The following is a 27,787-nucleotide window of genomic DNA, read 5'->3' on the forward strand; positions in this document are numbered from 1 at the left end:
TATTGAGTTGTTTATATTTCTCCAGAAACCATGTATTTAAAATGATAAAAAAAAAATAGACATACATACATATAAGATCGATAGATCGATAGATAGATAGATAGATAGATAGATTTACAGCCTGTTGTATAACTCATTAGGATAAGACTCCTGTCCTCATGTCCTGCTATCCATCACTGATGCTGCATGCTGTCTATGTGAAGGAAGCAGTCTGTATATCAGAGTGCTCATTGGAGAACGTCCCTGCGTCTGGCTCAGCACTAGCTCAGTAGTCTCTGCTAGCAGAAATGTAATGCTGCTGAGATGAATTCCTGGCCTCTCCCTGCCAGCTTTATAAGGAAGGCAGTCATATATACAGCAGCAGCAGCAGCAGCGGCGGCACATGCACCAAGAGCCTGGCTGCATTGAGAAGGATCAGGACATCTGCAGTTACAGGGAGAGGGGCTGCTGGGGCTCCGGCTGCCTCGCCTGTGTGGCCACTGCCTTGCACTACACTGACTGCACCCACTTGCTGCTCTACTACCCAGCAGAATGGCCTCGGGGAAAAATCACCAAGCAGGCACCTTCAATGGTTCAAGATGTAGCCCATTGCTAGCAGAGGAATACACCCAGGAACTGCATGTGAAGATGTGTAAGAAGATTGCACAGCTGACCAAGGTAGGATACAATGCACTGGCATCCCATCCCATGATGCAGCTGATACACTGTGCTAGATGCCAGCTACAAGGTGGCGCAGGTTATCTGAAATATTGTTACAGGGGTAACTCTTGAAGCTGTAAATGACAGTCTAGAATTATGTCTAAAATAACACTTACATATTCATGGCATGGTGGTGTTATTATCTCACCGGCTCCTCTATTTATATTCATGTGTATTTTACTCAGGCATAAATATGGAACCCCGTACCCTATGGAACAGGTGACAGAGGAGAACTGAATGTAAGATAAGAAACTTGTCCTGTCCAGTAATTTGTAATTTGCTCTCTACTGGCCTTAGATATTGTATCACTGTTATTAGCAGATGTCCCCTGTGTATCCTGTGTATACAGTATATTCTATACTGCCGGGATATGGAAAATAGCTTCCAACATGAAACATAATACCATGTATTATTATTATTATTAGCATTATTATTATTAATATTAACATTTGGAATGGTGCAGTGCAGCAGAATCATATATATATATATATATATATATATATATATATATATATATATATATATATATATATATATATACCCCAACAATACTGTTTAATATGTCATGCAATCATCAATTGTGATAAGGGTTTGAGAAATCGTTTCATGTCCTACTATATACTCAGCAGCGTCACAGTACCTGGAGAAATAATCTACGTATGTCTAACAGGCTGCTGTGACTAATACTTACATGGACTGCACATACTTGTACATCAGCTGCTTCAGTGAGTAACAGCATTACAGTGGGCAGCCTCATGGATAGAGGTAGTTTTGGGGTCTAACTGCGTCTATATGTGAGTTTTCTACAAATAAAGAAGGTTAATCAATGAACATCATTACAATGCATTGTCCCGTTTCATCCGGATACTGTGTACAGAATCTTACAGGACATCATATCAAAAGAGACACTTCCCCCAGAGAGTATTTACTGTGATCCTTTTCTTTCTGAATATCTGCAATGCCTCTACTCCATCCCAGGGATTCATTTATTTCCGGAACTCCATTGCAGCTTACATTATTTGCATTGTCACATCATTGGTAATGGATTGGAGAATTAGACATAAACAACATATATATATATATATATATATATATATATATATATATATATATAACAGTGTTTTTTTCCCCCATGTGAATACAGCATCCTCATCCTCAGATTGTAACCGTTCTGCTCCTATATGAACATGATAAGAGTTAACTTTCTACAATATTTATTTTTGTTGGGGTAGGGGTATTAAATACATCACACTTTTTAGATATACAGAATCAGGCAATTGGGGTACGGTGCATGGCCACGCTATGTGTGGGTGTGGTCACATCATGATGAAGTGTACCCCCTTTTTCTAAAAACACCTCCTCAATGACATACATATGAGCTGTATTGCAGGGGTCATCACCAGAGCACACCAATCAGTTATCCTGGATTTGGGACAAAATACCGTATCTCTGGGACAGAGCGACAGTCCTGTCAAATAAGGACTGTCCCACCTATATGGGTATAATGTTAGGATAAACGACCGTTCTTGGGTCCAGACAGTTCCAGTTCATACCTAATCCCCATCTAAGTTTTTTTAGGAGCTGAACGATGCTATCTGATACAATGGCGGCTTTGATCATTGGCTTTCTCTGTGTATAGCAAAGTGCCCCTGATGCCAGGCTGGGCACACGTTGGACATACTTTATGGTCAAAAAGCTGCATTAACCAATGCGCACACAACACCCAGATGCCCTTACACTCAGCAAGGTCATCAGGACATGGAAAGTTTGTTAACATTTATTTTGATGACAAGATTGACGTTAATAATTGGTTTGTTCTAAAAAATAATAATAATAATTGCGTATAATACATTTCATATTTTTCTCACATCCGAAAGTAGCAAAACACAAAAACCAACCCTGTACGCATGTAATAATGCCACTTGTGCTGACGGTATAGTTGTGTGTGTGGTGGGGGGCACCCTGTGTGTGTGGAGGCCCCTGGGCGACTAACCTGGCTACCCTCATGTTAACCAGGCACCGCTCACTACAAAAGAAGAAAGCACCTATCAGCTTCAGATGTTAATTCCTAAGCAGCCAATCAGAAGCAGATAGCAGGTGGTTAAAACCATTCGTACCTTCCAACTGCCCTTACTTAGGATAGATAATCCCAGAAATGAGGGCCTGTCTCTCTGGGAGGTCTGTCCTGATCACTTATATACATATATACATTTGTGAGTTTATTCTAAGCAAATGGGCATCCTGCCAATTCAGCATCAGGCCCCCTCACTGTGAGCAGGCAGCAGGTATAAGAACAGCTCCGAATGAAACCACTTTTGCTCAAAATCTTCTTTTTGTTATATTATAAATCTCATTTAAATTCACCTGTGCGTTCTTTATAAAAAGCTTTACTTAGTAATGCCAAGTCCCCGCGTGACATTTATACAGAACAGTGACGTGAAAATGAATGTCATTGTATTGGAAATTAACTTGATTGCACAAACATTGTTTTGACAGAACTGCATAAATTTATCTTCAAAGAACAGACTGTGCAGAATAACATACAGCTAATTAGCAATTGACTTATTACCCCTCCACCATCACCTTCCCCCGTGGTCATGAACTTTTATTTATTTATTTTTTATCGCATTTATGTTGTATGGGAGACTGGTAGGCAATGGAGTCATCGGCCGCTGGGCTCCTGCTCCCAAGGGGGCACCTCTCTTCTCCTGCAAGTTTGAATCACTTAATTGAAAGCCGCTGATAACAGTTATGTGGCTGACTCGCCCTCCTAGCAGGACCAAAGACGTCACACTGCTGTATGGGATATAAAAAGGTTCATTTTAGAATTTTTACATCTTTGTTTGTAATGCATTTAATTTACTTCTGAGAAGTATGTTTTTACAGAAGGGATTTATCTCCTATGTGTATCACTATTTGTTAAATGTTACATGTAGAAAAATGAAGGTACATTACAGACAATTCTTAAGGTGAGTACACACGGGTGCAATTTCATGTAAAATCACTGGGAATATGGTCGCTGAGCGACCATATTCCCAGTGATTTGGAGCGCTAAATCGCCAGCTGCGCGCTCCCGTGTGCGCTGCCTAATGGTCGCGGCTTTCCCCGGCGATCGCTGTGCCGGGAGGTCAGCGCCGGGGAGATCAGCGTTGATCTCCCCAGCCCCGTGCCGCTGCTCCCTCCCTCCTCCCATCAAAGTGACAGCAGCAGCGTCTGCAGCTGCTGCGCTCCCCCTCCGCCCTGTAGCAGTGTCTCCTTTTCATTGCTGATGAAATGGAAACACGGAGCAATATGATTGCTGGGGATATATTGCTAGCAATATATCCCCAGCAATCATATTACCCCGTGTGTACACAGCATTAGCTATACTTATCTTAATTCTTCAAACAAATACAATCAGCTTCAGGTTGACACTTCCTCTTTTAATACTGTGACGTTATTCCCAGACAACAGCGGCATCACTAGGGGAGTGGGGGTTGTGGCAGGATGGAATAAGAGGTAAGGCAGGGTCACTCTGGAACAAATCTGGTGCTCCCCTTTGGCGCTGTAACACAGTGACAAGATGAGGCAGTGGATGTGCAGACGTACAGACAGCACCCATCTTGGCTAACCCGCCTTGGTTAGGGCCTCTCTGAAGGAGCAAGTATGTGCCGTAGTGGTCTCTGACTTCAGCAGACCGCACCATAGGCCTCAATCTGAGAAGGTGACACCGGTGACATTGCTGGGCAGCTTGCATTATCCACTTGTCATTCACAATGTGCTGGGGTCCACTAACGAGAATGGGGGGAGTGGGGAGAGAATGGGGGGGGGGGTTAAACGCTACATAGGCCTGGCACTAAAAATGAGAAGCCGAAGGGGTGTGACCAGTGCTGTGTGGGTGAGGTCAGTGTGCATGTACACCCCCTACATTATCAGCACCAATGTCTTCCTAAACACATAAAAATAGAAGTATGATATAATGGTGGCGGACATTTTCCCGGTATTTTGCACATATGCCAGCTGTCGTGCCATTTTCCCAGACACCTGCACTGCAGCAAGAAAGGAGGAGGCCCAGACGAACACTACACAGGGACCCCCTTCCTCATTTATAGCCCTTGGTGATATAGCATATACTGTAGATCAGGGCTGTCCAAACCAGTCCTCAAGATCTACCAACAGTTCATGTTTTCCAGGTCACCTGTGGATCTGTAGAATGTGTCAGCTATGGGGCCTACACACGTAGCGATTTAGGGGCATTTTCTAAGTGACCTCACTGGATGGCATAGAAAATGCCCCTACATCGCTCTGTGTGTAGGGGCATAGCGATGCACGGACCTGTGCGTCACTATCACCAGCGATTAATATCCAGCATGCTGGATAAATCTAGTTAATCACCAGGGCCAGTGTTCTCACCTGAGAACACCGGCACTGACAGATCGCACAGCACCAAGTGCTGACACATCACTGTTTTGCTGAGCGATCTTGCTGATCTTTCTAGCATGCAGCACAGGTTTAAAAATGTGACAGTCAGCAATGACTACCTCTGTGTCCCAGCTAGGTGCTCTGGAAAACATGACCTGTTAGCAGATCTCGTGGAACAATGTATGAGTGCTAATATTTGTAAGATTATAATAAATTATTTTAATCTTACCTGAGAGTCACCTGTGTCATTTAGCGCACATCCTACACCTGCATGCACGGAGCATGGAACCCAAGATTTCCTCATGAGACCAGCAGACATGAATGAAATCATCTGTCTGTGAGTAACATGATCTCATCTCATAGAATCTCAGAGGGATTCCGATCTTGTGCTTATGTGTATGTCGAAGTGCTGCAGTCAGTGTGAGCCTGAGGTGAGAACTGAGCTGAAGTCAGGAGAGTATATGAAGTGACATTTCCTGGGATTTAGGGCTTAGTAACTGGGTTGTCTCCTATGCTGTATGTTTTGCAGTAATATTAAGATGCTACTACTTTTACTAATCAAACTACATATATTATCCCATATGCAGCAGGCATAATTGGACACTTGGATGTTACAATTCATTCTTATAAATGTATATAAGATGTATTTGATAGCAAGGATTAATAGTTGTCTACAGAGAAATACATTATTCTGGATAACACTGGAATGTTTGTATTGCAACTACAACATGGCCCTTATTCTGGTTCACTCGCAAAGGCAAATTCATTCTCAAATGGACAAAACCATGTGCACTGCAGTTGGGGCAGATGTAACATGTGCAGAGAGATTTAGATTTGGGTGAGGCTCAGCCAAGTCTCCAAGATGGCCCCCACATCAAAACCATGTGCACTGCACCCCCCCCCCCCGCAGTGCACATGGTTTTGATGAGGGGACCATCTTGGAGACTTGGCTGAGCCTCCCCTTTATGCCTGGTACGCACCAGGATGACTAGGGCCTGATCCCCTCAATCTAGATTCAATTCCGACCAATTGGATGTCGATTGGTCCCTTTTTTTCCCTGTTCTGGTCCGATCCCGATCCGATGCGCGGCCCCGCTGGTCGGTTGGTCATTATTCAGATCCTACCTGCTGCAGTCGTGCCCCCCCGCGTCACCGTGAGCGGGTCGGACAAGACACTGACGACCCGCTCACGATGTGCATCGTGAGCGGGTCGTCGTGGTGTGTACCCTACATTAGTCATGGCCTCCACAAAGACCGTGCACTTTGCACCTCTACCCTCTCGGGACTGCTGATGCTGTTTATAAGAAAATAAGCCATATCTTTTTTTATAAAGTATAAAACAGCGATACATAGCTGGTGCATATCCCATGCCAACAACAACATCCATTTAACAAAAAGCTAATTAGTAATCAATTGTTAAATGTTAATTTGGTTACTATTTTTTAAAAAGGATTACAAAGTATTTCAGTTTTTACATTTCCAGGTCATTCCACATCACTGGTCTCCATAGCAACTGCACCTCCTGCTCATACAGTCCCCCATAGTGTCTCCCATTTACACACCTACAGTACCTTGAGTTATTATTCCATTATTAGGTCTGACAAATTGGCTGCTTCCTATTGTTCTTTAATTTGGAAGCCAAACAACAAACCATATACACAGTATATAGTATCTAGTGCACCCATTTCTATTTCACTTTTCTAAAATGATCGGGCACTTGATGCATACATCATCCATAATGGCGCCTAGTCACTCTATTATGCAAACTTTATTTTTGCTGTGGATTTCATGTAATTAATTCTCTGTTTGTGTGCGTTGTGTGACACAGTAGTTTGTCTCAAGTGAGACATTTTATACAATGCTCCTGACATGCATTGACTTATCTGTAGTTTTATTCAGCCCTGGAGCCTTCATTAACAATAACAATAACTATGTGACAGCGTATTTGTATGGAATCTTGGTTTATATACACTTCACAGACGAGCCTGGAATAATAAGTGTAAAGAGTGGCTGGAAGGCAGACATTACTGGTAAGCTTTGTAACCAATGCGAAGTTACACTAGTGTGTATTATATCACTTCTCAAGTACTGACCGACCTCAATGTAATGCTGCTTTCCCACTGCAGACCAGTTTAAAGTACTGGTAATCTTAAATGGTATTTAAAACGGTATTAGCATTCCCACTGCAGCAGATTACCGTTTTAAATACCATTTAAGTACCATTCCCTTTGCAGTGAACCGTGTAAAATGTAGAGTGCCTAACACCCCCCCCCCAGTGTAAAGAGTGCCTAACCCCCCCCCCCAAGTGTAAAGAGTGCCTAACCCCCCGTACCTGCCCTGTGCCCCCACCTCCCCTACCCTTGTACTTACCTGCACGGGGATGCATGGCAGTGGGGAGGCAGCGGGGGTCCATGCGGGGTCCAGGCAGTACCAGTGCCTGATGAGAACTAGTAGTTCTCACTTTGCGCATATGTAATGAGTGCACGTGCATGATAATGAGCCGCTCATTACATATGTGCATATGTAATGAGTGGCTCATTATTATGCACGTGCACTCATTACACATGCACAAAGTGAGAACTACTAGTTCTCATCAGGCACTGGGACTGCCTGGAGGCTAAATAACGTTTAAGTGGCATTCCCACTGCCTCTTAAACGTTATTTTAGTGTGTAGGACTCTGCTTTAAAAACGGGTTGAAATACCATTTAATTTTAAACGGTATTTCAACTCTGGCACTTTCCCACTGCAGCCTTAAAACGGTAAATTGCGCTGAAAATCGGCAATTTACCGTTTTTTAGCTGCAGTGGGAAAGGGGCATTAAGATTGCTGCTCTCACTTGCAATTCCGGATAAATACTTGTAAACTACAATTGTTATCATAAAATCATTTGAACAAATACTGTATGTTCTAGAAAAAAATAAAAAGGGAATTTTTAGAGGTATCACAGAGTTATTTTGGCTGTGGGTACATTTATTTATTATTATTATTATTATTATTATTATTATTATTATCATAAACGATAATGATAATCATCATATTAATATTAATAAGAAAAAGTACGAAAAAGAAAAAAATTACTAAGCTTGTAAAAAAAACAACAACACTTTTTTAGAAGAGATAAACTGGAGATAAAGTGGAAGGAGATAGCACACCAACCAATCAGCTATGTTTGAAATATGACAGTTGGGAGCTAATTGGCTGATGCGTTATCTCCTTCCACTTTATCTTTTCACCAGGCTTAATACATCTACCCCATTGTCCTTTTAAATTCAGAAGTAGGAATCGCTGAAGATGGCTCTCAGATGGACAGTGGGGTGTTCCGTAGCTTTGACATAGGCCCTTATTCTGTTTCACTCGCAAAGGCAAATTCCTTTACAAATGGACAAAACCATATGCACTGCAGGTGGGGCAGATGTAACTTGTGCAAAGAGAATTAGATTTGGGTGGGGTTTTACTTCAAAGTGAGATCTATATTGCAGTGTAAAAATAGAGCAGTCAGTATTTTTCATGCACAGAAACAAAATAACTCACCCAAATCAAATTATCTCTGCACATTTTACATCCGCCTCCCTGCAGTGCACATGGTTTTGTCCATTTGAGAAGGAATTTGCCATACTGCAGAACTCTGCAAATGCATACCCTCCCTTTTACCGTTACCCTTTTTTTATGGCCTGTGCCTTTTTTGGGGTCTCTAACTGCCCATTATAAGTATAGGAAAAGGGGTGGGGCCATGCCCTCTTTACCTGTGGCCATGCCCTCTGTTCGAATTTGAACTGGTTTTTGCTCTCCAGATGTTTGAGGTTATGGCGAATGGCGTGTGGGTAGAGGGAGTGCCCCTAAGTGTATTGGGCGGTACACAGCAGCTGGCGGATCACGGGTGGCTGCGACGGGAATCCCAAGTGGATGTGGATGATTGAACCTATAGGGTACATGCACTTTATGCTGCGCACCATCCACATCACTCTAGTTATGGTTCTAATGAGGGGCAGCCAATAATGTTGTGCCTAGGGGCGGCATGACCCCTAAATTCATCCCTGTCCAGCAGGGCTAGGAGTATGCCGACTCTAGTACTGGGTTTCAACAATAAAAACAAACCCATCATTTCATAGTACCCTCTGCAGCAAGGATTAATCTATGGCTTTGCAGGAACAGGCAACTGCTGCAGTCTGGGGAGAAGCTCCCCTTCCTCCCCTAGCAGTATTCAACATGAATATCACGCATACTCTTCCAGTATCTGGTGCGTCTTCATAGCCCGAGTACATTGCAGTGCTCGGGCATTAAGGATTCTGCAATTGCTATTGAAGAATGGAATCAACATCTCGGATTTTATTACCTTGTCAAGTTGCCAAATGTACTAAGGTCTGGCCAACTACTGAAAGCTCATTAATGGCTTCAGCCTACTGCCAAAGCATATCTGTATGATTTGTATCCTGTTGCAAAGTATATAACTAATTTTCATTCGTTTTCTAAAAAAAAATAATAACTTTGAGAGGACAAAGTTATATATGTGATGTCAGACTCGCTCAGTTGGCCTTCTCTCTGCACACCATCTGCCTACACAATATGCACGGAACCCATAGTCGCTGCTGCACCTGGAACGCTTGTAGGTCAGAATCCTATGCCTGTTGCCATATCAATGCCACTATCCTCCCAAGAAGTATAGCCACACTTTAATATGCTTTGTCTGTGTTCTAGGCCTAAAGCCAGGAACACCCTAGACCAGTGGTTCTCAAACTGCGGGACACAACTCCAAAGTCGATCCTGAATATCTCAGCATGGGGCCCATTAGTTGAATACTTACATCTAGAGCCCAGTGATGAAGGCAACATCCTTGTAGAAATCACCCGAAAAATGGCTGCCACGTAGTTTCTCCAGAGCTCTGTGTATGCCCATCACAGTCTGAGCCCTCTAGTGTTTGCTTTGGTCCTGGTTTTGCATGCTGGGTAAATATTGGCAATTGGAATCATTTTCAGAGCAAAACACATTCCAATGGCTCACAGACAATGTCTACATACCTCCCAACATGACCCTCTCCAGGAGGGACAGAATGCTCTGTTTCTGGACTTCCCCCTTAATTTATGATTGCCATCACCTGTTTTAAACAGGCTAAAGAACAAGAAAGGTGTTTCACCACAGGTGATAGTAATCATAAATTAAGGGGGGAAGTCCAGAAACAGAGCATTGCGTCCCTCCTGGAGAGGGACATGTTGGGAGGTATGTGTCTAGGTAGACAGTCAATAGGTTGGCACCACTAGGTTGATATTGACAAAAGGTTGACATGAGGTTTTCACAATTTTTCCAATTTGTTTGGACTTTTCCTTGCTTTTCCATCCAAGTGGACTCTAATTGTGCGACCGTAAAGTGGCACCTTCTCCATTACAACGAGCAGAGCAATCCTTGCGCGGGAATGTGCTACATGAATTGGAGGTCAACGGTCCACCTGCTCAGGTGTCGACATTGACATCCAAAAAACTAAAAAAAATTGTCAACCTTTTCATGCGTCAACCTTTTTCCTATGTTGATCTTTTGTTGTCAGTGTTGACCTGGTGCAGCTTTTGTCAATGATGACTTAGCGCATGTAGATCTTTTAGTGTTGACCGTCTACCTAGACACTGTCTGTGAGTTAGTGTGTGTACACACGGTCCGATTTCTTTTCCGATGTTGACGATATAGTCAACATCGGATCGGAATCGGATATAAATCGGATGTAGGTTGTATGTTTTTTAGGGCTTCAGGCTCCGATTTGAGGGCGATGCGCGCTCCCGTGTCCTCTGAAATCGGATCGTAAATAGAGAGGGCAGGCAAGACTTTTTAGTGGAAATCTGAAGGAGATCGCATACATAGTATGCGCCTTGCGATGTCCTTCAGATCCGATGTCCGATCTGATTGTAAATCACATAGTAAATCACATAGTAAATCTTATGGTAAAAAGTGAAAATCTTAAAGCAGATCTGACAGGAGTAGAGAAAAAATAAAAAAAAGGGGAAAAATAAAAATCAAACTAAACATCGAATCGAACATCAAATCGGAAGGCACATCTGACCGTGTGTACACACCATTAATCCATATTCAAAGATCTAGAGCAGTGGTTCTCAAACTCGGTCCTCAGGACCCCAACACAGTTCACATTTTCCAGGTCACCCGGTAGGTGCACTCATTACTGACTGACACATTTTAAAAAATCCACAGGTGGAGCTAATTATTTCACTTGATATAGAGGGAGATTCTCTAAAGCAGAAATGCGATAAAAACCCTGTTATCGTGGTTTTTACCGCATTTCTGTATGCTCTGTTGCCCCGCTGCAGTGTCAGCTCTGCGGATGGGAAAAAGAAAAAGAGTAGCAGCGCTAGGGAAATTAAAAACAATAAATTGGATGATCTTTACATATGAAAATATTTTACTAGAAAAATGTGACACAACATACAGTTAAAACAGCACATCTGAGTGTGCATAAATATAAAACACAATTGCAAGGCGTAGGGAACCTCAATACCACAATAGGGGGATAATGTGAAGAGTCCGGTCCTAGTATGCCCAGAGTTGGGGAAATAATGGATAGTTACCACTCCAGTTAGAAATTGCGACGGATCAGTTGGTAGGTGGAGAATGTCCAAATGTCCTTGTATCCTGGTGGTCGGCCCAAGTTGGCACAAATAACCGTACCACTGGAGATGTTTGAAGGACAATTATTTGGTCACCTTTTCATTTGACCAGGATACAAGGACATTTGTGTTTTATATTTATGCACACTCAGATGTGCTGTTTTAACTGTATGTTGTGTCACATTTTTCTAGTAAAATATTTTCATATGTAAAGATCATCCAATTTATTGTTTTTAATTTCCCCAGCGCTGCTACCCTTTTTCTTTTTCCTTGTTGTACTACATTCTTACAGGAGTAACTAACCTGTTCTCAGCAGCTGCTTAGAAGCCACTTGTGTCAAAGCGCCCCCCTTCTAGAACTTCACCCTTTTAGGGTGGCCTCTAGTCCTTTTTGTTCTGCGGATGGGAAGCCTATGGGCTTCTTACCGCAGCGCTACAGTAAGGGATCCATCACGGATCCCTCCCAGCATGCCCCCCGCCGTTCCCATCACTCTGCGCATGCTCAGACAGACTCCGGGGTCTCTGACCCGAAAGTCCAGTGCGGGCACCGCATCGCAAGGGACAGCTCTTATCGCAAGAGCTGTCCCTTGCCTTAATAATCGCATATGTTAGAGCATATGCGATTATTAAGAATGCGGTGGCCGGCGAAGGGGGGGCGAAAATGGGCAGCGGATGTTAGAACATCCCACCCTCTGTGAGGAGACCTGCAAAACTTTGAGAAGCTGTGATCTAGAGTATGACAAGGAGACAATGGCTCCCTTTCCTATCCTGACTGCTACAGGCACCAGATTAGAATACAACATTTTCCCTTCAGACTGATGTCTCTGGTGTACGTCTGGATGCTGTACTTTCCCTAAAGGCAGAGAGAGAAAAAAAAAAAATGGTACTCTTTACCTAGAACGGCGCCCGCGATTACAATCGCGGGCGTCGGGGGTAAAAAATCGCGGGTACATAAAAAAACGGGTGCGACGCGATGCCCGCGATTTTCCCATAGGGATCAATGTTAAAAGTCAGATTGGTCGCGATTTTTACATAGGAAACAATGTTAAATGGGCCACAGAGCCCTAATAGTCCCCCTGAAGTCTTAAATGGCCCCCACAATTTTTAACGCCACCCCACGATCAACGTGAACCCGAAGCGTGGCGAGCGCAGCGAGCCCGCGAGGGGCGGCGGTACGCGTCCTCCGACCTTTTCATACCCCCACTATCCACGTCGGCGTGGAGTTGAGAATAGAATAGTGTGGCGAGCGCAGCGAGCCACCGAGCCCGAAGCGTGGTGAGGGGACGCGGATACCTTCACAGTTATACGCGTCCCCTCGCGGGCTTCACAGGTGTCCGTGGCGACGCGGACACCTGTGAAGCCCGCGAGGGGACGTGTTTACCTGTGAAGGTATCCGCGTCCCCTCGCGGGGCTCGCTGCGCTCGCCACGCTTCGGGCTCGGTGGCTCGCCACACTATTCTATTCTCAACTCCACGCCGACGTGGATAGTGGGGGTATGAAAAGGTCGGAGGACGCGTACCGCCGCCCCTCGCGGGCTCGCTGCGCTCGCCACGCTTCGGGTTAACGTTGATCGTGGGGTGGCGTTAAAATTTGTGGGGGCCATTTAAGACTTCAGGGGGACTATTAGGGCTCTGTGGCCCATTTAACATTGTTTCCTATGTAAAAATCGCGGGCATTGAGGCATTTAACACTAAAATCGCGACCAATCTGACTTTTAACATTGGTCCCTATGGGAAATCGCGGCCATCGCGGGCATCGCATCGCACCCGTTTTTTAGTGCATTCGATGGTCGCGATGGTCGCCGTGCTAGGTAAAGAGTACCAAAACAATTATCTACCTGAATCGTATGAATTGGGATTTACTCTTGCAGACAGCATTTACACTGGTAATGGATGATGCACTGCTAAAGTACAGTATATACTTACAAACAAGGAACTGAGGGTTAGATGTATGAAGCAGTGATAAGGGAGGAGAAGTGATAAAGTGCCTGGTACTTTATCATCGGCCAATCATCTCCTGACTGTCCCTTTTTAAACCCAGCCTGTAACTTAAAAGTCAGCAGCTGATTGGCCGGTGATAAAGTACCAGGCACTTTATCACTTCTCCTCCCTTATCACTGCTTCATACACCTACCCCTCAGACACAGTGGGCCTGATTCAGAACTGCTCACTAAGTAGCGTATATTCACTGCCTAGTGAGCAGGTAAACTTGGCTCTTCATCCATTACACTTTGTAGGGGAGTATAAGCTGGAAGCGCTGCATAAATATGTTGCTAGTACTCGGAAATACATGTTCCCGCTAAGTCTAAGTCACCTGAGATGGGGATGATGGGGGCATCTGTAAGCTCATGCTGCAGACAGGATTAAACACTGGCATTTTCCGTCACACAGGACCAGGGCCGCCAATAGGGGGGTGCTGTGTGTACAGCAGTCCTGGGCCCCAGCCTCTGGAAGGGCTCAGGCCGCTCATTCCCCCCCCTCCCAACTGCCTCCGCTGCGCTCAGTGGCGCTCAGTGCGCTGAACAAAGCAGGTCCCGGGGCGCGGGTTAATCAACCCAGGACGCCGGCGGACAATTAAAATGCTGGTTAAATAGTTTAAAAGTGTTTAAAGTTCATTAACCTTTTGAGTGACATCTCGTCTAAAAATGCCAGCGTTGCTCACATTTGTTATATAAATTCAAAGAAATAAATGTAACGTTGAAAAATATATTTTCTATATAAAGGTTAATATTATAGGTCATTATGTTGAATAAAAAATGTTTGCTTGCCAATTTTCACACCGATTTTGACAAATTCCCTTAAAGGGTTAAAACTCAAAGGGTTAAAAGTGTACCATTAAAATTGCCCTTTTTATGGTATACTGCATTTAAAAAAAAAAAAAACATTTTTAAAAAGATGGGCCAGCTAAGTGGCTAAGAAAGAATTTCAGGCATGCTATAATGATATGTGGTTGTAGCAGGAAGTTCTATGATTTAAATTCTTGAGTGTTAAAATGATGTATGTTAACTTTTTACAGATTTATTGTTAGAAGAATGTACAAAAAATTGACAACTTTATGCTACGTTTGATCTTTGTTTTTATCTATTTTACATGCCTTTTACATTGTGTCATATTTATAATGCTAAAGAAAGTACAGAATCCAAGTGCTAACCTTGGGCCTTATTCTAGTTCACTCTTTCTGACAAAATCCTTCTTAGATGGACAAAACCATGTGCACTGCAGGAGGGCAGATGTAAAATGTGCAGAGAGAATGCCCCTTATGGTGATCTGTTCAGTGGTGGTAGCAGGTATTGATGAAAGACGTGGTGCCAATGAGAATTATTAATGACATTAGCATATGGACACAATAACATACAGTACCTCCCAACTTTTGCTGCCATCAACTTGGCACCAATAGTGGCGCAGCCTTGCAACACGACCCTGTTTTTCACATTTTGGTGGTAAGGGCACTTCTCGAACAGTTGGGCAGACCCCAGGTCAACTCACTGCACTGGTTAGATGTCCTATTCAGGAACAAAGCACAGCAGTGGTAAACAAAGGCTCCCACAGACTCCCCCCACTGTGCACCTGCAAGACACTGTGGCCCCCACAAGCATATTTAAAATAGGGGGCACAAAAATTGCGCAGTCATCTATTTCTTTTCAATATTTGCCCTCTGGAGTCCTTGTTTGCAGCAGCAGTCCTGCAGAAATAAAAGAGAAAATGGCACTGTGTCCATTTCCCCAGCATTTTGGCACAAGCGTATTAGACACTGGGACAGCGCTAGGGTCCTCTAGTGACATTAATGCCCAGAGTCTAGAGTGCTGCCGGCTAGAGAGGAGGGCACAGAGATGGAGTCTGCACACAAGCCTTCTTTCTATAAGCACCCCTGGAGGCCCCTGTGTGGAACAGCAGGACAGTGTCGGAAGAGTGGACCTGTCCTGGAATTGGGATTCAGCAGACCTATTACCTATGTAGTGAATTTACAGTATCTCTATAGCTATTGATTAAATGGCATATTTAGAAATGATTCCAGTAGAAGTCCATAAGTCTGAATACAGAAACCGTGCTTACTATGCTAGGGTCACAGAGAAAGCTCTTCCACTAGGATGTGACTGTGACATTGAAGCCAATGTTTGCCAGCATGGGAGAGGGCAATTCTGTAGTTTAATTACATAAGTGCCTTATAGTTTATAAGAATGGATCAGGGATGATGTAGGAGACGGGACTGATTGGCAGCATTCCAGGAGCTAATGTATATGCACCAGTGAATCTAGGAAGGTGGCTGCTGCGGCACACAAGAGCACTGAGGTTATATGTCCATGCCGTCACATACCTCCCAACATTTCATACTAGGTGAGCGGGGCATTCTGTTTGTAAAAAATGGTTCCCACATGAAAAGGGGCATCGACTCATGTTCTGATGACCTGTCCGTTCATCACACATCCATTTTTTTGTCACGCAGGGGCCATACCACTTCCTAAGCTGATGGGCTGCCGCCAGTCTTTTACCATATTGTATAGTAACGAATAGTTTGTATTGCATCTATTCACTGATGCTCTACTGTGCAGAGCAGCTGGTGAGTGGGAGACTTACCCTACCTTGACCATCATCAACTTCCATAGGTTGAGTATTCCACTTTCAGAGATTGCTGACTTTTGTTACCGCCACATTCAGATGGCGGCCACTGTTATTTCTCAGTGTTATTCAAGTCGCAGAGGGCTCGATGTACAGTAGATTGTTCCCCAGAGAGTCCCGGTAAGCAGACCCCATTCTGCGCACAGCTCACCCCTCCCCATCTAACCTCAATGATGCATGCAGAAGCAAGCTGTTATCATGTCACAGAGGCACAGCTAGGACCTGTGTTATGCATTAGTTTATTACCGCACAGCGCTGTGCTAAGCTATAGCATTTAGCCATACGTGGACAGACGTGCCAGGCCAATCATTTCAGCCTCAGGGACACAATCCACACTTGTATTTTTATTTAAAATAATTTAAGATTTACTTTTACATTACTGTCAATTATTTTTGATTTATTCGAAACAAGCCACTAAAGCTGGCCATACATTAGAACAACCTGCATACGATGCAGACCATTCGCATGTCGTATGATCGAAGATTGATAATATGTGCTATAAGACACATGCGATCTGCTTTCGACTGCAAGCTAGCCCGACTGATCATACGTGCAGCCCGTATGATCAGTGGAGCAACCTCCCGACCCACAGGACCGCGCATTGCACCGATATACCTTATAATGTGCGCACAATCGATCGCATGACCCGTTGTAATCGTGCATTCAGACGAGATATTGTTCTGATGTATGGCCAGCTTAAGATATACTTCTCTGATATCAATACAATAAAATGTTCTTACTCTTCCAAGCCCCCTCCCATCCTGTCTACATAGAGGCCCTTATTCTGGTTCACTCGCAAAGGCAAATTCCTTCTCAAATGGACAAAACCATGTGCACTGCAGGTGGGGCAGATGTAACTTGTGCAGAGTGAATTAGATTTGGGTGAGTTATTTTGTTTCTGTGCAGGGTAAATACTGACTGCTTTATTTCTACACTGCAATATAGATCTCACTTTGAAGTAAAACCCCACCCAAATCCAATTCTCTCTGCACAAGTTACATCTGCCCCACCTGCAGTGCACATGGTTTTGTCCATTTGAGAAGGAATTTGCCTTTGCGGGTGAACCAGAATAAGGGCCAGTGTACAGACTTCTATACAGTATAATGTAAGGACAGTAATGCAGCGCTATCATAAGCTGGGCCGCAATGGGGATCAGAGGAATAGAGCTGTCCCAGTGCAGAGTTTGATAAATGCATAATACAGTACTGTATTTGGTACTTGTTTCCTAGCACGGCCACAACGATCATGATCGTGGGCATCGTGAGGAAAAATCGGGGGCATCGCGGCCATCGCAAGCACTAAAAAATCGGGTGCGATGGTCGCGACGCGATGCCCGCGATTTCCCCATAGGGAACAATGTTAAATGCCTCAATTTAGCCGCGATGCCCCCGATTTCCCATAGGAAACAATGTTAAATGGGTCAATTTACCCAAATCATCATAGGGAACAATGTTAAATGGGCCATAAACCCCCCAAAACACCCCTGAACAGTGAAATGTCCCCCCAAAAGTATTTTACGCCACCCCAAGATGAACGCGAACCCGAAGCGTGGCGAGCGCAGCGGGCCCGCGAGGGGCGGTGGTACGCGTCCTCCGACCTTTTCATACCCCCACTATCCACGTCGGCGTGGAGTTGAGAATAGAATAGTGTGGCGAGCGCAGCGAGCCACCAAACCCGAAACGTGGCGAGTGCAGCGAGCCCCGCGAGGGGACGCGGATACCTGTGAAGCCCGCGAAGGGACGCGTTTACCTGTGAAGGTATCCGCGTCCCCTCGCCACGCTTCGGGCTCGGTGGCTCGCTGCGCTCGCCACACTATTCTATTCTCAACTCCACGCCAACATAGATAGTGGGGGTATGAAAAGGTCGGAGGACGCGTACCGCCGCCGCTCGCCACGTTTCGGGTTCGGGTTGATCGTGGGGTGGCGTAAAGTACTTTTGGGGGGACATTTCACTGTTCGGGGGTGTTTTTGGGGCTTTCTGGCCCATTTACCATTGTTCCCTATGATAATTTGGTGAAATTGAGGTATTTAACATTGTTCCCTATGAGAAATCGGGGGCATCGCGGGTACATTGAGCCATTTAACATTGTTTCCTATGGGGAAATCGTGGGCATCGCGTCTGGACCATTTAAGGCTTTTTTAGCCGCATACGACGCGACTGACGCGATTTTTACTTTTTTCAATGCATTTCAATGGGAAAATCGGGGGCATCGCGTCGGTTGCGTCGTATACCACTAAAAATGACACCTGATGCCCGCGATTGTGGCCGTGCTAGGAAACAAGTACCCTGTATTTACTTATGTGGTGATGATGAGAAACATATTCAACAGAATAACTAGTGGCGGTAGCCAACGTTATACGATTTACAGGCCATAAGCGCGAGTTATGGTAAATATGCTACTAAAGCCCATAGACTACACTACTAGAAAAGCGCTTATACTGCACTTTATAGTTATGCGCCACCTAATACTGTAGAGTTATTACTTCCTCAGTGTCTTAACTTGCAAGTTCCAGTATTTACAGTGTAAGATTCTATTTTAAAGTACAAGTTGCTCCGGGACAGGACAGCAGCTGTTACTGCCATTCACAGACAGCAAAACACGGCTTCTAAAGTGTCTCAATTAGATCACGCTAATAACAATAACTGTACTGAGACGGGACAGGCCTCACACACGCACAGAGCAATTCTGTTGTAATGAGTGTTGCTGATTGTTTATCTGTGTGTGATCACCAATATGTAAACTCCATTGCTCTTCAGTCACTGGAATAATTTGATAGCACGAAAATCGTTTGCTAAGTGTTCCATTAGTGGCCATAATACGTTGTCCAGTGTCGGGAATTGTTTGTGCCAACTATTACGTGCTGAACGAGAAGCACATTGAAGAATAACAGCAAAAGGATAATGGGTTTATTCATACGTTTCTAAATGTACTGTGATAGTGCATACAGAGCCGATGGTGCATACAGAGCTAATGGTGCATACAGAGCCGATGGTGCATACAGAGCCGATGGTGCATACAGAGCCGATGGTGCATACAGAGCCATCCGTTCCTCCACGTTGAGAAATAAGATCATTGGAACGATTCCACAATTATTAGTTATTTATATAGTGCATATATATTATATATTCTGCAGCGCTTTACAGGTAATGTTTCACTCACATGAGCCCCAGCTGCAGAGGAGCTTTAGGTGCCCATCCACTGGTCCGACTCTGACCTTTTCCTCCGTTTGATGGATCAAGTAGAGAAATCGGATTAAAAGTGTCAAATCGGATGCGTTTGGTCTCTGATTTCAATCCGATGCGCTCTCCTGTGCGCATCAGAGCCGGAAATCGGACCTGCTGCACTAAGGATCTATCGGATGCCACAGCTATGACTGGGATTGCATAGGATACATCGGATGCCAAAACAATGCATACAATGTATTGTATGCGATCCTGCCTCCCGGACGCATATGATACCTTGCAATAGTGGATGGGGGCGTTACAATCTATATTCTGTTCCACATGCACTAGGAATAGTTTTTATTGGGAGCCAATTAACCTATCAGTATGTTTTTTTGGATTTTAGGAAGAAACCAGAGTGCCTGGATGAAATCTAGACAAGCACAGGGAGAATATACAAACTCCACACAGTTAGGGTCAAGATCAGAGTTTATCCATTTTGGGCTGTTTTCTAATCAATCTATCTAGATCGCTTAGAAAATAAACGCGAATCGCTCCATGTGTACACGCAGGTCCCGCATGTCGCCATTGCGCGCTCATAGGAAAAAGCAGTGGTTAGCACAGATTGCTGGTGCATTGCATGTGTGTCAGTGATGTGTGCTGAGCAATCTGTGCTGGAGTACATCACTAAGCACACTGCTCCCATTGCCCCTTTGTACTGGGCTTTTAACCCACAACAGTACTGTGTGGCAGTAATAATAACCATTACACCATTTTGGAAACAGTTGCACTTCAATCTGTACTTATTTAAAAACTAAATTCATCAATATAGGTAGTAACATATATATTAAAGGATATGAGATTCATTATTCTGGTTTAACAAACTGTGAATGTACACTATAGATTGCAATCCTGGAAACAGAGCCTCTCTGCCTGCCTGATAATACTCAATCTTGCTTTACTACAACATCTCATACCTGTAAAGGCTGCAAGTTGGACCTCTGTACTTGCCTACTTTTCCGGCTCCCAAAAGTTGGGTGGCACTCCCCCACCCCTAGAAAGGTTGGCAGGTACCCTGCTTTTTCCCACCAGCTAAGCCCCCCCCCCCCCCCCACACACACACAACAGAGAACAATGGACCCCCACACACACACAAAACAGAGAACAAGCCCCCCCCCCCCCACACACACACACACACACACACAACAGAGAACAAGGGACCCCCCCCCACACACACACACACAACAGAGAACAAGGGACCCCCCCCCCCCCCCACACACACACAACAGAGAACAAGGGACCCCCCACACACACACACACAAACAGAGAACAAGGAACCCCCCCCGCCCACACACACACACAACAGAGAACAAGGGACACCCCCCCCACACACACACACACACACAACAGAGAAAGAGAACAAGGGACCCCCCCCCTTCCGTAATTTTGCCCCTGACTCCCCTCCCTGCACTTTCGGAAGCCATTTTTTCAGCGATTGACGGCTACTCTGCAGAGCAGCGGTGATCACCGCACCCACCCATTTACCACCTCCCATTTGTGGGACAATGTGTCTAATAAGAGTGCAGTTGGTAGGTATGGTATAGAGCCAAGTCAGAACTTCTGCGTGCATAAAAAAAGGGGGCATGGCTTCAGCAAAAGGGGGCATGGTTTCCCGGTATTTATGCAGCTGTGAACCACCCCTCTTGTTTTGGTCATTTTGAGTGAGGCATGTGCAGTACTCTGTGAGCTGCTGGCCGTGCCTCAAACAGTTGTGAGCCACGCCTCCTGTTTTGGTCATTGTGAGGCATGTGCAGTGTTCTGTGAGCTGCTGGCCGTGCCTCAAACAGTTGTGAGCCACGCCTCCTGTTTTGGTCATTGTGAGGCATGTGCAGTGTTCTGTGAGCTGCTGGCCATGCCTCATACAGTCGTGAGCCACGCCTCCTGTTTTGGTCATTGTGAGGCATGTGCAGTGTTCTGTGAGCTGCTGGCCATGCCTCAAACAGTCGTGAGCCACGCCTCCTGTTTTGGTCATTGTGAGGCATGTGCAGTGTTCTGTGAGCTGCTGGCCATGGCCCCAGCATGTGAATAGATGCTACAGTATGTGCCTTGCTGTATTTTGCTTCACTATCTCAGGCCAGAATCAGGCCCATTCTAATGCATTCATCGAATTACAGTAGTATTATTTGTGCATTTGGGAATAGTGGGAATTATTCAAGTGCTTTATATTTTTTTAACTGTTTAACTTGCAGGTTGCTATGCGGTCAGATCACTTGAGCGAGCCCAGAGTGGAAAGTACACAGACGCACCGAGGTCTATCACAGAGCTGCCGACTGCAGCGTCTCTCACATGTTTAAACAGACTATGAATAAAACAGGAGACGCGCTGTCTCTTGTGCTAACTTTATGCCCAGAATATACACAGGATTCACGCAATGTGCCAGATATTTCAATATATTTAGAGAAGAGAATGCAGAGCCCAGTATAATATACCAGCAGGAGATGTAATGCTTTATGTTTGGTATTTAATGTTCATCAGATAAGGGGATTACTGTAATCGTAGTGACTGTGGCAGATGCCGTGTGGTGATCATATCTATGTATAGAATACTCTTACAGCAACAGTTATTATTCCTTTATTGCCTTACAGGTAAGCTATCTGTTTCTTTAATAAGTGCACATTATTTGTTTCAGATTTACACTTTTATTGTGTTACATATGTGTTCTTCATTTTTGCGGTCAAGTAAAGATACCTTTATAAGAGTTATCCTCCTCTATCGAGAGTGAGTAGGGGTACGCTCTCTTCATATAAACGTTTACAATAAAAGATACCTTTATGAGCTTTTAACACCATGCATACATGTGAGTAGAGGTATGCCCCTGTAGGATCTTGACTACCATATGGAAAAGAAACCTTTATATGTTTTAGTTGCATCTTTTTTGTGTGAGTGGGGTACGCCATTCTGATGTACAGATAAAGAACGAGATACAATAATAATAGGATTACCAGTGTGACTTTATTCTTGACAAGTTTTCATTTCTTATATCTCCCCACATCGGGAACATCAACCGGATACTGGACTCTCTCAAACATTTCTCTGAGACATTTCCTTAAAAAAACCTCTGTCCTGGACACATTTATGCCCTGGAGGATATGAATACCTAGAAGGGGAAGTACCTTTCCTTCATCTCGAGCACAATTTTTTGTCACATTTGCTTGTCACAATTTTAATTTTGTTGATTATAGCGCTTTGAACTTTCGGGTGACTCATAACCATACCTTTCCACTTTGCCAAGGGCTGTAGGTGTCAGTCCATTGGGTCCCCTGATCATTCAAAGCTGCTAAAGCGCAAACTTTCAGTCACATACACCTTTTTTCCGCTATATCAGGGTTGCCCCCTCCCCCTTCGCACCTCCGCCGTGGCAGCGTTAATTTCCTGCAATTTCCAGATTCTCTGGGGAGAAGCGAAATATGCAAATTGCGTCATTTAGCACCTCAAAGACTCGTGAATTGTGGAATTTGCAGTACTGGGGAGCAGGGCTTGATGAACTCTACATCAGGCCCCACCCCCCAAAGTGCTGCTGACAGTCTCCTCTCCGATCTCTCTCCGGAGAGGAGACTTTACAAGTAGACAACCCTGTGCTATATATACACAATTAAAATGAGACCTTTGCTATATTGTGGTCACCTTATGCTTGTGCCTAGTTGGTCTACAGTATGTGGAACCTTCTCGCCATGATGAGTATTTGGTATAAAGAGTGTGCGCTCCATTGTGGAAGGCTAAATTATAAGGCATTGTACCATGCTAATACTGTATGTTGTTATGATTTCTTTATAATACACTACAAATAATCTATGAGGAATAGTCATCTGCATCCCTCTAGTTAACAAGTGGTTTTGCTTCATATTCTGCTCATTATATTGAAATGGAAACTGTGCAGTAAATTCAGGGAGACAGGAAAGTATTTTATACTGTTTAAAAATGACACAAATGTCAGACTAATAGGCTGAGTGAGCAAAAATTACAACAAGAGACAGTATGAATCATTGCAGAGGCAAACACAGGATTCACGTACTGGGGGGGAGGGGGGCAGACGTCAACACACATATACAGTACTAGTGAGCCCGCTCAAAGCAAAAGCTTCAAAAGCTAATCCGCTACCTTCTGTGTTTGGGCATGTGTGAGAAAGATGTAGTAAATATAATCTTTATATAGGAAAAATAATGTTTTTTCCTTTACACTGCATTTTTTATTTTAATTTATATAACAAATGTGAGCGATGCTGGCATTTTTGGTGAACATTTTGCGCATTTCTGACAGAGATGTTGGCACTGAAAGGGTTTAACTACTTGGGGGGTATCCCAGAAAATTTCCATACCACTATGTAGTAGGTGCGTGCCAGTGGTGCACCACCTCTAGCCACCCCCCCCCCCCCCTCCTGTCACCACCACTCAAGGGGTTAAGCAACAAAATACTATAATGGAGTATTGCGCTAGATTAAGAACAGTAGCATTTGCATTTTCTAGCAACTCTCTAATACTGTGGCATGTGTTCTATATTTTAGACTGGTATCTTTTTGTGAGGCATCTTTAGGACACACTTATACCTATTATGCAGTGGTGGCATAATGCCGCTTTGGCATTACTAAACAATGTGTACTGTAGGTTTTTACAATTTGATCAACTACAGGAATGCTTATAATTTAACAGCCAAGACCATTAATCATGGAGACCCACATATCATGTGTATTGATATATACAGCATCGGTAATTACCCTTCCCAAGTAATAGTTACACCACTGTGAACGGGGAATGTCTGAACTCTTCTACTGCTTTAGGACCCCAGCCACCACTGAAATTTCCCACTGACTGCATCTTATATAGCACAAAGGCACTGGACAAAGACACTGATTTTTAACAACCAACAACAGACCAGCTTGTGCTTCAGGGAATTTACATGGCTAGACCGATTTTACCTTTGGTAACTGGATATGTCTGATACCAAATCAGCATTGACCAAATACTGATCATTTTGGCAGTACGGATGGTGTAATGGTTAGCATTACTGCCTCACAGTGCTGAGGTCATGTGTTCAATTCCCACCATGGCCCTAAATGTGTGGAGTTTGTATATTCTCTCCATACTTGTGTGGGTTTCCTCCGGGTACTCCAGTTTCCTCCCACATTTAAAAAAAAAATATTGGCAGGTAAAATGGCTCCTAACAAAAATGAATCCTAGAATATCTCTGTGTGTGTGTACATGTGGTAGGGAATATAGATTGTAAGCTCCACTGGGGCAGGGACTGATGTGAGTGTTCAAATATTTTCTGTAAAGCGCTGCGGAATATGTGTGCGCTATATAAGAAACTGTTAATCAATAAATACATTTACTTAATATTTACAAAACATTCCTAAATTTAATTGCAGTAGTCAGTGACCAGCTGTAATGTAAGTGCATTGTATCATCATAATGTTCACTCCATGAAAATAAATAAAATATATCAGGGTTGCCTACCTGACCCTCTCCATGAGGGAGAAAATGCTCTGTTCCTGGGCTTCCCTGGTAATGTATGATTGCCAGCACCTGTGTTGAGCTAGGTAATTGATAAGAAAGGTGTGAATGCTTCTCCTACTAGATAGAATGCAATCTGGGCAATGTATGGGCACCTTAAGTCATAGATGAGAGCAATTAGCAATTGTGTATTTTTATTTAGACCAGTATGGACCAAGCACAGAGCATGCAATGACTGCAGTATGAGATTATTAAACGTTGGATTGAGATGCTGACAAGTCAATTTCTAGAAAATATTGTCGGATCAATGCGCTTTCTGCCAACAACTGCACCTGACATAACCTCAAACCCTGTATTCTGACTTGCTGGCCTGTTGCCTGGCTTGTTTTCTGAAAAGACAATTAGGGTGACATTCTATGGAATGCGATTTTGTTTTTTTGCTGAATTTTTCTCCAAAAAATGGCTAATTCGCATTTTTCCTTGAATTCGCATATTTAATATGATGCGAAAATGTCCCTAAATCGCATATTTTTTGCGATAAGTCATGCGTACTGAAAGTGCGGTAAAAATTTGCACTTTTATCGCATCCAGATGTTTCCCAATAGAAAAGTATACAATTCGCTTATTTAATGGAATGGGATTTCGCAATTCGCACTTTTAAGGTGTCTAATAATCGCCATTTTTTCAGACCAGGTTCTGTTGGGCGATTTGGCCCAAATCTCACTTTGGACAAGTGCACAAATAGTTCATTTCAACACAGGTGGCCTCCATTTCTCTCTGGGCCACCCCTATATATACCCAAACTGCATTAAGGACACCTTAATGTAAACATGAGTGCCAGAGCTTGCTGGAATATGTTGTTCCACAACTTTTGTGGGCCCAGATTTGCAAGAAAACTATTTAACACCAATACCATGGCCATCGACCGTTATGCTATGGGTTAGTTTACACAACAAATATTACAATAATTATACACAGACAAAATGTTATGTGTTTACTCATTTTTATTACATTATATAATGTCCACACATAAACAATGGGAATGTGGTGAAATGTAACAACATTACTAGCATAGTAAATCCTACCAACAATGATGTACTGTAAATATACTATTTTCGGCCAGCATCAGTATGCCCACTGCCACCTTTTGACCCTGCCCCCAGGCCACCCCGGGTCCTAACACTCCGACGGGGTGGGGAAGTGGGCGAGCTACTTACTGGTGTGCTAGACACACTACTCAGTGTAGAAGTAGGAGCACCTAGGACACGTGAGGCCTCCATTTGTTGTATTTGGGCCTGCATGGCCATCAACGCATTGCTCTGCACAGTACTTGCATGGGTAAGGGCTACTAAACTTTGTGCAAGAGTGCCAATATGGCTGTTCTGCTCCCTTAAAGCCGCAGCAATTTCTGAAAGACGGGTGTCTATGTTATTTGCTATGCGCACCTGAGTACCTACACCAACCCGCACATGTCTAGCCATTTTGCATAATTGCAGAAAGGTGTCACGCATGTACCCCTTGATGTTCGATATTTCCAGGCTTTGGGAGGCCATAAATTCCAGCTGCTTGTCCTTGAAATGTGCCAAGGAGGCAGCTACCTGGGCAGAAGAAGGTACTGTAGGGGGTGTATTTGGGGGTGGGTTGGGAGCCACGCCACTTGGTGGTGCATCTCTCGGTGATGAGGCCTGTGTTTCCTCCTCAGCCGCAAACGTGTCCACGGGTTCCAGAATGATGTGGATGTCCTCCGGCATCATATCCACGGATTCTGTATTCTGTGGCTTGTGGTCCACCTCCACCCCCCCCTCCCCCCCCCCCAAAAAAATCACTGCCTTGGGGTCAGGCAGCGGGGGTCCGGGGACTGGAGAAGGTTAACTCCGGCTCCTAGCGCTGCCGGGCGGTGGGTGGGAGGCAGATTTTGAAAAGACTTGCCGGACGCTGATTGGCTGAATTCAGCGTCCGGCAAGTCTTTTCAAAATCATCAGCGCTTCCCGCCGCCAGGCAAATAGCGAGCGGCTGTGTATGGGAAAGCTGCCGCTACACCAGTCCCTGGACCCCCGCTGCCAACATACCTGTGTATGGCGTCCAGGGGTCCAGGGACTGGTGTAGCGGCAGCCTTCACTCACTCCGTCTCCTAGCGCTATCTGCCTGGCGGCGGGAAGCGCTGATGACCTGAATTCAGCCAATCAGCGTCCGGCAAGTCTTTTCAAAACCTGCCTCCCGCCCACCGTCCGGCAGCGCTAGGAGCCGGAGTTAACCCACCAGTCCCCGGGACCCCGCTAGGACCTGGCGTCAACCCACCAGTCCCCGGACCCCCGCTGCTCATCCCAGGGACCGCGTTGCCGGGACACCAAACTAGCGCCCCCACCCTCCAGCGCCCGGTGCGCGTGACCCCCTAGCCCCCCCTAGTTACGGCCCTGTCCACCTTCAACTCTACCTGTGGATACAGATGAAGATGTAAGTCCTGATGCATATATAGGCCAGTCTCTCAGCAGTACTATATTTGAAAGTGATTGAGATAATCCCATTCCATGTGTAGGTCACATTACAATCATGTACATTGTAATGTTGCATCAGCAGATGAATGTAATATGAGAGATTGTGGATGTGACATGGGTGTGTGTACTTTATGTGTAATGGGAATTTGTTTTTTAGTTACCTGCTTCAACAGTTTCGGGTCCAACTGGCCTTCTTGTATGTGATGCTGTTGCACCTCGGGAAGGACATTCTGTTAAAGAAAACATGGCAAGGCATTATCTACCTTGCAATGATGAAAGTTATGCAAAAATTATGGCTACAATTTT

The 27,787-nt window shown here is 44.5% G+C and overlaps 1 protein-coding gene across 2 annotated transcripts in view; it reads left to right on the plus strand.

Annotated features, from left to right (window-relative positions):
- Positions 1-209: 209 nt before the first annotated feature.
- Positions 210-27,787, plus strand: part of FAM184B (family with sequence similarity 184 member B) — a 102,984-nt gene continuing 75,406 nt past the window's right edge. For both annotated transcript variants that reach the window (XM_083162251.1, XM_083162330.1), the window contains exon 1: positions 210-657. In XM_083162251.1, the coding sequence (XP_083018377.1) occupies positions 532-657 (126 nt within the window). In that variant the 5' untranslated portion in view covers positions 210-531. The remainder of the gene's footprint in view (positions 658-27,787) is intronic.

Source organism: Crinia signifera, chromosome 1 (genome assembly GCF_055691185.1).
Source record: "Crinia signifera chromosome 1, ASM5569118v1, whole genome shotgun sequence".
NCBI lineage: Eukaryota > Metazoa > Chordata > Amphibia > Anura > Myobatrachidae > Crinia > Crinia signifera.